Source organism: Bidens hawaiensis, unplaced genomic scaffold (genome assembly GCF_021521415.1).
Source record: "Bidens hawaiensis isolate Kalapana, Puna unplaced genomic scaffold, B.hawaiensis_p1.1 tig00024004_1, whole genome shotgun sequence".
Lineage (NCBI taxonomy): Eukaryota > Viridiplantae > Streptophyta > Magnoliopsida > Asterales > Asteraceae > Bidens > Bidens hawaiensis.
In genome coordinates, this window is record NW_027493779.1 from 174,312 (window position 1) to 185,208 (window position 10,897).

The window sequence follows — 10,897 nt, forward strand, 5'->3', positions numbered from 1 at the left end:
GTTTTTGAGCGTTTGTTGAGCGTGCAAGTTTTATGAGCGTTTTAGTTTTTTACCTTTGAGCGTCTCGCTACTTACCGTACGTTAAGGCATTAACGTACAGTAACTGCACTATATATATATATTATTTTTTTGTTAGTTTTTATTTTATTTAATTAGGTATTTTCCACATGGCATGCCACATAAGCAAAAAAATGCCACATCAACAAAAAACTAATGGGGTTAGGGTTCGTTAAGTTCTGGAGTGACAAAAGAGAAAAAGTTACAAGTTGGGAGTGGTGGGAGACAAATCGTTAGTTGGAAATGTTATCTACCAACGAGTAAAAGTTAGGAGTATTAAAAACCGATATCCCTTAATAATAATATGGTTATGTTACTTTGACGAGATGGTCGCTGATGATGAAACAAGTGGATGAGTTAAATGATCTTTTTATATGAAAATTGTCGTCACCTATTGTCACCGACAAGACAACAACTAGAATTTTGTATGGTCAAAATGAGATATACTCACTCTTACTACACATGCTTAATTTTGTCAATTTAGGCATATTAAAAATAAATGAAAATTTTATTTACCAATGTCCGTCTGTCTCCTTATCTGGTCAGAAGTCGGAAGACAGACACAAACACCAAACACAACACAACACCTGAGTTGAAACATAGGATGGAGTCAAATGTGTTTCAAACCTCACCTCGTTTTCGTTCATTGTCATCAAAACCTAATAATAATGTGCAAATTGTTAAATCCTGTGATCAATTTAGGCTCAAAACCTTAAACTCTTCGGGTGTGAAGGAATTGCAAGCAACGAATCCTGTTTATGTACCCACGCCTACCGATCGACCTCTTCGGACTCCTCACAGCGGGTACGTCATTTATTTATTTATTTTCAATACCATATGAATCTTAAACATATATATATATATATATATATATATATTTATAATGCTTTTCGAATCTGAATTGATGACATATATAGAGAAAGAGGAACAAACAATTTATTTCTATTTTTGTATTTATTTTCTTACACTTCTTTCTTTGAAATTATGTTCATTTCTTATTCTTATTTGTCAATTTTAGGAGCACTAACTAATTATATTTCATTATTTGCATGGTTCACTAGCTTGTTGAAATCATGATTTACTTTATGACACCATTAATTTTTCATGCATCTTTGTTTCAAGATAGACCATGTTACATGTATTGACTATATATTGCATCTTAAATCAGTTACCACTTTGATGGGACCGCAAGGAAGTTTTTTGAGGGTTGGTACTTTAAGGTTTCAATACCCGAACAACGACAAAGCTTCTGCTTTATGTATACCATAGAGAATCCTTCTTTCAAAAACAACTTGACTAGTTTGGAGCAACTACAGTATGGACCACGCTTTACTGGAGTTGGAGCTCAAATCCTTGGGGCGGGTGACAAGTACATTTGCCAACATACAAATGAGTCTCAAAACTTTTGGGGAAGTAAGTTTACCAACTTTTTATTTTCAGAAAGAGATTGCTTATTTTACATTAGGCAAATGCATGGAGTTCACAATACTTAATAATTATTTGTTTATAACTACAAAGAAAACTGTAAGTTATTTTTTCACCGAGTTCACTTGGCCAATGAACAGGTCGGCATGAACTGATGCTTGGAACCTCATTTACGGTGCAAACGGGAAAGCAGCCTCCAGACACTGAAGTTCCGCCCCAGGTTGATTTCTTCATGACTAATTTACTTGCCATTTTTGTGTAAGTTAGTGATCAGTTTGGGTTATGTTTATTTTATTAAAAATTGGTTAATTAAGTTTAAGAAAGGAAATTAAGCTAGAAAAAGTGGTTAATTTATTTTATAAACTTCAACTATGCAGGTTTTTAATGAGAGTGTGGTTGAAGGATTCCAAGTTACTCCCCTATGGCATCAAGGTTGCATTTCTGATGATGGAAGGTGCATTTGTTTTTGTTTTTCTTTTTTCCCTTATAAGCTTAAACGTAAATAGTAACACGTGCGTGGAAGTGTTCCTTCTAAGCATGATATATTCTAACACAACCACTCAAGCTGGATCTTGTTACATCTATAATGATCGCGAGAACCTTATATAGACTTTGTAAACAGATTTGTTGGTTTATGCTTCACAATCTCATAAATAAGCTTTTATCGATAAAAATGACATTCAATTTCAGTGTGATCAGTGATATAAATAATAAAAAGAGAAAATAAAACGATCTGACAATAAACTGTTGAATTGTTGAAACTGCTAAAGAATAGCTGTGGTGGCAGACGGAAACTAGCCTTTATAAGATTATGTACTAATGACTTCTTTACATCAAGTTAAATGCTACTTTGGTGATTATTGAAAAGGAACCGCTAATGTTTCATAATGCATATATTACATGTGTTTAAACTTTGGTTCTAGAGATATAGCTTGCTTGCTTGATACGTGTAATCATAACTCCAGGACAACTTTTGCTGAGACTGTAAAAACCGCACGTTGGGAATACAGTACACAACCTGTTTATGGTTGGGGCGATGTAGGGTCTAAACAGAAGTCTACAGCTGGTTGGCTTGCTGCTTTTCCTGTATTCGAACCTCATTGGCAAATATGCATGGCTTCCGGAATATCAACAGGCAAATCTTCTTTTTATTCCATTCTTAGATATTTAATCCAACTTCGTGATCGTTAATCTTTCCTCTGCGTGTTTGTTTATTTTAAATATTGCTTTTTAAAAGGTTGTGTGAAGTCACACACACAGACATTTAATCATGTAAAATTTAAGGAATGCCTCTCTTGCAAGTGTATTTAAATTGTATGATCCATTCAGGACGGCTGCATCTCAGACACCCGTATACATGTAATCATGAACTTTGTTTTGACACGACTGCTTGTAAATGTTTTCCCAGGTTGGATAGAGTGGGGTGAAGAAAGATTCGAGTTTCAAAATGCTCCTTCTTACTGTGAGAAGAATTGGGGTGGAGGTTTTCCTAGAAGGTGGTTTTGGGTAAGTATCCATCGCGCCTCACGTATTATCTTATATGGATATCCCCAGCTTTTAACAAATCAATGCATCTACAATCTGCAGGTTCAATGTAATGTCTTTAAAGGTGCAAGTGGAGAAGTTGGTTTGACCTGTGGAGGCGGATTAAGGCAATTGCCTGGACTAAATGAAACATATGAGAATGCTGCACTGGTGTTAAACCGTCGCTCGTTCGATTGTAAACATGTTAGAATATATCATTTGTATTTGTGTTTTTATAAAATTGCTCTCTTTCAGATTGGAGTTCACTATGGAGGTATTTTCTATGAGTTTGTTCCTTGGAGTGGAGTCGTTGAATGGGAAGTTGCTCAGTGGGGTTACTGGCACGTAACCGGCGTTAATGAAACACATTTGGTGATTAACTGATTATGATCACTTTGTTACATATTTTCTCTTTCAGTACCCATTTTTTTTTATTGAATATACCCGGCCATTTAAGACTTCCAAAAACAAAGCATCGTTTTAAAGCCATTCGTTTGTTAACCATGTTTTTAGAATTGCGGCAATTGCCTCTCTATTTAACAGACAGAGTTGTTACGAACAGGTAGAAGTAGAGGCTTCAACGAAGCACCCGGGGGCCACAGTGCAAGCTCCAACTACAGAAGCAGGCTTCGCACCAGCTTGCAAAGATAATTGCCTTGGTGATTTAACTCTAAAACTTTGGGAAAAAGGATCTGATGGCAGTAAGGGGAAGGTGTGTTATCTTAGTTCACTCTGTAGATATATATAATCATGTGTATGTTTTAACACTAATTTGTTGTGATGGTTATTTATGTAGGTAGCTTATCTTGGATGTCACGAGCAACATGGCAGCTGTAGAAGTTGGGGGTGGGCCGTGGTTCAACACATGGAAAGCCAAGACGTATACACCAGAAATCATCAACCGTGCTCTTAATCTTCCTGTCGATGTGGACGGAATTCTTGGTTCGTTTTCATTGCTCAAACCTCCTGGTTTGTAGCATGCTATGGCTTTATGATCATATGGTGTATATGTAATGAAAATAGACTGTATGCTTATGACCGGATGTGGTTTAGACATGTATTTTGGTGAAACGGATGATGAAACATAATCTCTTGTTTTATTTCGGCACTTTTCTTTTTTAACAATAAAGGGGCTGTTTTGTAATCGTTGTATTCTCAAGGGTCTATATAGAAATAATAAACAAACATATATACAATAGTTTGTTAATATGGTTGTACTTAAAGGAGCCGTTGGCGAAAGGGATCCATCGATCAGTTGACCTAGGTTATTCTTTGTAACATTGCTATTAGAGCGATTGGTTCTTGACTCTCGATTATTGACCACCTATATATATTTGCTATAAGCGAGACACTAGAGTGTTTTAAACTACCAATCTTTTTATTAAAACATAAATAGATAGATAAACAAGCAATCAACTATCAGATGAATGTGAGTACCTACAAATACGTAAAACATAATTAGATAAACAAGCAATCAACTTTCAGATGAATGTGAGTACCTACAAACGCGTGCTTCTTTATAAACAAGCCCGTTTTGGCAAAAATAACCATTTGTCGGACTACAATGTCTATTCTCCGAGCATACACATTCCCCTTCCGAAGCACATCCATCGTAACTCTCCCCTTTACTTCCAAACAACAGTTCATCCGACCACTTGCTCGAGAATAGATTTTGTGGGTCCATTTTCATTTTAGCTGCCACAAATTTACTAAAATTTTTGTACTTTTTTGCCACCTCCAAAAATGCAATTTTCCTGTTTTTAGCCCAATGTGGCCTTGCACCGTACTTTACAAACGCCATTTGCTCCACCTCCTCCATCACATCTTGGTTTAACCTCGGGGTCAAAGCTGAGTCAGCTCGATAGTAGTTGAAGTCAACCACAACTGAATCCACAGGTTGACCCAAATACGCGGTTGATGCCTTGATGAACCGTATAAGAAATCCGTTGTAGATGTCTACACCGCAAAAGTTGTCTGGATTTAGGTCCCTCAACTTTTTCACATCACGGATGAATCCACTGAAATTCTCTGCAGGAAAAATCGCAGTGGTTTCATAGAAGAATAACCCATCGATACGCGGGTCCCACGCACACGTGTTTGCAATGTCAGTAGATGGAGAATACAAACATGAACCCGATGTTTGCATTTTTCCTTGGCGTCCTATCACCGGATATCCAGTAAATATTAGGTTGTTTTTCAACCCATTGGCTATTAGTTTCTTGTATCCTATGAAAGTAGTTGCCATTGCACATTTTCCCTTCACATTTTTCGCCTTTTCCAGGGCCTTTTCTGTTTTGAGGCAAAAACACATTTATGTGACGTGCAAGTGTTCATTGAGAAAAGATATATAAAGAAATGTGAATATATACCCGTGGCACGAGTGAATTTAGAGACTGCGATGAGATTAGACTGGAAGCCAATGAAGTCGTTGGTACCGTCACCTTTTGTGGTTAATGGAACCCGATCGTCCTGCCTGTAAACAGCCATGTGTTTGGAGGGATACCATGTTATGTCTCCGAATTCGTGTGCTTTTGCGTGGCTCATGAATGCATCCTCCAGCCCGGCATCGTCCGTGAAATTTAAGGTTATGCTTCTCTTGAACCCTTTCTCCAAACGTAACGTTACCTAACAAGTCAAAGTCAACGCTTTCCAAAATAATAAAAATAACCATAAACCAACAATAATAGTAATATAATATAATGCCTTTGAGATGATACCCAATGTGCCCAATGAAAGTTTGGCTGCATTAAAAAGCTGATTTGTAGCATCCAAACGAAGAATCTTGGCAAACCCTTAGAGCTTCTACAGCAGGAACCACCATATCAACACTAGCCACATGATCATGAACCGCGCCACCCTTACCCCACCATGAACTGCCATGAGCGCCGCTACTTATCAACCCACCCACAATACGGTGCAGCTGCGAGACTCAAACCCGAGTCTTCCACTTTATTAATCAAATCCCGAAGACCAACTCCAGCATCAGCGGTCACGGTGAGTCCATCGACATTAACATCGATGTTGGAGTTGTATTTATCGGTGCTAACGAGAACCGATGAGTCTCCAGTGGCCGGACAAGCGAGTTTGGGTATGGTGTGTGAGAATTTGGAGACCACTTTAAGTTTATGTTTGTATTTGGTTGCATTGGATACAATCGAGAACAGTTGGTCTTGTGTTGTTGGGTAGACAACTTTTGAGGCAAAACAGTCTCTTCTGTCACCCCATATGCCGTAGGAGTTGTGGAGGGTGCAGCCGGTGGTTCCGGCGGTGCATTGGATTGGTGGCGGTGGTGGTATGGCTAGGGTGGTGGTTATAGTCCACAAAGTTACAAATAAAAATAGTTCCATAATTGCAGGGCGGGATGGCTTTGAATATGAAGGAGGGTATTTGAGTAGTTTGAATATGCACGTAGCTTCCAAGTTATATATATTGATGCTTAGAAAGAAAGAATGCTAGTCTGGATCCTTTATTATTACTCCACTTCATGTATATAATAGAAAACATAGATGTTATGATAAATCTATAATTAAAACATACCTGTCATAACAGAGAGGGTGGCCACGGCTGATAAGTACGATCCAGACGACATGACAGTCAGCTTGGTCGGGTTCCCCTTTAGGATGTATATTAGTGATGGGGATTAGGGTTCTTGAGAAACCGAATAATAGAGGGAGAGAGAGGCTCACAAATTTGATGTGAGAGTTTAGGGTTAAGTTCTCTGATGTTAATTAGTCTCTCCATATTTATATACATCCAAGGGGAAACCCTTGGTTAGTAAGAAAGGGTAATTTGGTCAATCAACAATTACCTAGCTAATATAATTATAAGGTATAATTTAATTAACTTTGATCTATTATAATATAAATGATCATGTAGGCCATACATAAATATACATATATATATATTTATTCTTACATTCTCCCACTTGGCCAAATAATCATTTATTATGAGCATTAGATTAGCCTGCAGATTTTAACACTCATTTTAGCTTTAAACTTAAACTGGAGCAGAGAAATACAGTCATTGAATTGAACATCAGCTCAAGACCCCCATTAATCATACTGTAGTCCTTCTTTAAAACCTAAGTAGTTATGATCAAAATTATATAAGTAAGCCCTTCAAATATTTGATTTGTATAATAATTTCTCTATATGTCATTACGCATGCAGAACATATTAAGAGATACAAAATCAAAACTGAGGAAATGTTATTAAATAAAATGTAAATATGTACAATATGCAATTAAATAAGGTCTTCAGTAAATCCCATATTAGCAACATGTTCTTCAAAAACTTTAGGTGGGAGACCTTTAGTCATCGGATCCGCTAGCATATTATGTGTACTAATATACTCAATACAAAGTTTATTTTCCTCAACTCGTTCACGCACGAACAAATTCTTTGTATCAAGATATAAACCAGCTCCAGTCGAACTGTTACTGTTCGAGAAATTAACGGCAGCTGAATTATCACAATAAAGCTTCAATGGTCTAGAAATAGAATTGACTAATTTGAGTCCGGAGATCAGCTTTTTAAGCAACATTCCACAACAGGTAGCATTATAAACAGCTATATATTCTGCCATCATAGTGGAATTAGTCGTTAACTATTGCTTATGACTCCTCCATGAGATGGGCCCGCCTGCTAACATAAAGATATACCCCGAAGTGGACTTCTTGTCATCTTTGCATTTAGAAAAGTCAGAATCAGAATAACCTACCACTTCTAAATTATCACTTCTTCTATAAGTCAGTTTGTAGTCTTTCGTCCTTTGAAGATATCGAAGCACCTTCTTAGCTGCTTTCCAGTGTTCAAGGCCAGGATTAGTCTGATAGCGGCCTAACATTTCAGAAATATAAGCAATATCCGGGCGTGTACAAACTTGTGCATACATAAGGCTCCCGACTACTGATGCATAAGGTATCAATCTCATTTGCTCCTTTTCAACCTCTGTTTTCGGACATTGGAATGCCCCGAAAACGTCTCCTTTAACTACAGGAGCTGCAGTTGGGTTACAATGTTGCATTTTGTAACGAGTAAGGACACGGTCAATGTAGGCCCTTTGAGATAATCCTAAGATTCCTCTGTGTTTGTTTCGGTGAATTTCGATGCCAATAACATAAGAAGCATCTCCGAGTTCCTTCATGTCGAAGTTATGCGAGAGTAATCGCTTCGACTCATGCAACATGTCTAAACTATTACTTGCCAATAGAATATCATCTACGTAAAGGACAAGTATAGTAAACTTACTCCCACTCATTTTGAGGTGGGTGCATTGATCCACATGATTGTTTGCAAAACCTTGTTTCTTCATGACTTCATCAAACTTTAGGTACCACTGATGTGATGCTTGTTTCAACCCATATATTGACTTCTTGAGCTTACAGACTAGATGTTCTTGACCTTCATGTTTAAAACCTTCAGGTTGCTTCATGTACACCTCTTCGTCTAAAGTGCCATTAAGGAAAGCAGTTTTCACGTCCATATGATGTAGCTCTAAATCAAAGTGAGCTACTAGGGCCATAACGATCCTTAATAAATCTTTTCGAGAGATAGGTGAAAAAGTCTCTTGATAGTCAATTCCCACTTTCTGAGTGTAGCCCTTTGCAACCAATCTCTCTTTATACGTTCAACGTTCCCATTTGGATCAAGTTTTGTTTTGAACACCCATTTACATCCTACGGGTTTGACACCGTTGGGCAATTCAACCAAATCCCAAACGTCATTTTTCCTCATGGAATCAAGCTCATCGATCATTGCTTTATTCCATTCAGAAGACTGATCACTGCTCATGGCTTCATTATAAGAGATAGGATCATTAAGCTTTCCGGCGTCAGCTTCAGTCAGGTAGGTGACATAATCATCAAAGTTAGTAGGTCTTCTAGACCTAGATGACCTCCTGAGTTGATTAACAGGTTCAGCATTGTCTTGGTTTTGAGTGTTTGATGTGCCTTCATTTTCTGCGATAACGGGTTCTGAGTGTGGAGAAGGTGGTGCAGAAGGTTCAATTGCATGGGGTACAATAGGAATAGCCGGAGTTACAATAATCGACGAGTCCCCCCCCCACCCCCACATCTTGTATTTCTTGCAATTCTTCATAAGGGTTAGTATCGCTCGCACTGATCTTGTAATCCTCCAGGAACACGACACGCTTGGTTTCTACAATACGAGTGAGATGGGAAGGACAATAGAAACGATAACCCTTTGAATTTTCAGGATACCCGATAAAGAAGCAGGTAACAGTTTTAGGGTCAAGTTTCTTTAGGAAAGGGTTATAAAGTTTTGCTTCAGCAATACAGCCCCATACTTTCATATAATTAAGACTCGGTTTCCTTCCTGTCCAAAGTTCATAAGGAGTTTTAGGGACAGACTTTGAAGAAACTTTATTGAGTATATGAATGGCTGCTTTTAAGGCTTCAGTCCAGAGAAATAGAGGCAAATTAGTGTTGGCTAACATACTGCGTACCATATCCATAAGGGTTTGATTTCTCCGTTCAGCGACACCATTTTGCTGAGGAGTACCTGGCATGGTATATTGGTTCACGATCCCATGGCCCTTACAAAACTCATAAAATGGACCAGGGGCCTGACCCACATCATTATGTCTTCTATAATATTCACCTCCTTTATCTGATCTGACAACTTTTATTTGACGATCTAATTGTTTTTCAACTTCAGTTTTATAATCTTTAAAAGTTGTTAGAGATTCATATTTTTCTTTAATGAGATACAAGTACATATATCGGGAATAATCATCAATGAAAGTGATGAATGAAGTATGCCCAGTTATGCCAGCAATGGGGTAAGGACCACTAATATCAGTATGAATGAGTTCTAATAATTAGAGCTCCTAGTGACGCCTTTTCTTATTTGCTGATGTCATTTTGCCTTTAAGACATTTGAAACATGTTCCAAAATCGGTGAAATCGAGATGTGGTAAGACTTCATTCTTTACGAGGCGGGCTAACCGGTCTCGTGAGATGTGGCCTAAACGTTGATGCCACAACATAGAAGAAGTCTTTAAGTCTCGTTTCTCTTTAATCTTTGTGAGTGATTCATTAATATTATATGACAACAAAGATTTAGAAAAATTATCATCCAGTTCTAATCTATAAAGACCACCATCCAAAAAGCCATAACCAAACACTTGAGAATTTAAAGAAATAGTAAGTTTGCCACGATCATGAGAAACATCAAAACCGTCCATGTCTTCCTCTTGCACGCACATAGCAATCAGCTCACTCATGGACCATTTGTCCTTTTGGGTGTTGTAATTGATTTTGAAAGCTTCATAGGCAGGTGGAAGAGAGGTCATGATGAAGTGTACCAGAAAACCGTCGCTGCTCTCCATGTCTAATCCCTTCAGTTTATCGGCCATGTCGTTCATCATCATAATGTGCCCACGAATGCCACTCCTTCCATCGTACTTAGTAGTCACCAGTTTGAGAATAAGAGTACTAGCATGCGCCTTAGACGTTCCCTTGAATTGTTCCTCCACAGAAGCCAGATAGGTTTTAGCATTGTCAGAGTCCGGAATGGATCCTCTTATGGGCATGCTAATGGAGTTTTTCATAAGCATTAGAGACATGCGGTTACATCTCTTCCATTTTTCGAACAATAAGTGCTGAGCAGGGGTGCTTTCAGTGGTTAGTGCTGGAGGTTCATCTTCGTTTAGAGCAAAGTCGAAATCTAGGAATGAGAGATTAAGCATAAGAGAGTCCTTCCAGGCAGCAAAGTTATCTCCAGTTAATGATGTGATTCCACCATTTGGAGCTGTTATTGGAATTTATATGAGAATGTTAAGATACTAAACTAGAAGGAACTTAGAGTGAACTAGGGGCAATTTAAACTAATGCAGGCATAAATAAGAACCATTTTAAATTATGAAGCTG

General features: G+C 38.0%; 1 protein-coding gene and 1 pseudogene across 2 annotated transcripts; one reads left to right on the forward strand and one right to left on the reverse strand.

The window, feature by feature from the left end:
• The first annotated feature begins 661 nt into the window (after nt 1–661).
• LOC143568543 (tocopherol cyclase, chloroplastic-like) lies at nt 662–3,983 on the forward strand. The gene is made up of 10 exons (XM_077054675.1): nt 662–861; nt 1,226–1,470; nt 1,623–1,702; nt 1,860–1,936; nt 2,448–2,617; nt 2,891–2,988; nt 3,070–3,177; nt 3,262–3,378; nt 3,569–3,718; nt 3,807–3,983. Exons 1-10 carry the CDS (start codon nt 662–664, stop codon nt 3,981–3,983), a joined length of 1,422 nt encoding a protein of 473 aa, XP_076910790.1.
• Nucleotides 3,984–4,363: 380 nt separating this feature from the next.
• Nucleotides 4,364–6,353, reverse strand: LOC143568541 (L-gulonolactone oxidase 3-like; annotated as a pseudogene). The gene is made up of 3 exons (XR_013141587.1): nt 5,710–6,353; nt 5,376–5,631; nt 4,364–5,295 (listed from the first exon to the last, which is right to left on the reverse strand). The product of XR_013141587.1 is annotated as an L-gulonolactone oxidase 3-like (transcript).
• Between the last annotated feature and the right edge of the window lie 4,544 nt (nt 6,354–10,897).

Excerpts from the sequence above, each read along its gene's own strand:
- LOC143568543 (XM_077054675.1), top strand. The coding sequence starts at position 662 with ATGGAGTCAAATGTGTTTCAAACCTCACCTCGTTTTCGTTCATTGTCA. Across the intron at positions 862-1,225 it reads CTTCGGACTCCTCACAGCGG|TTACCACTTTGATGGGACCG; the intron begins GTACGTCATTTA and ends ATCTTAAATCAG. Across the intron at positions 1,703-1,859 it reads ACACTGAAGTTCCGCCCCAG|GTTTTTAATGAGAGTGTGGT; the intron begins GTTGATTTCTTC and ends TCAACTATGCAG.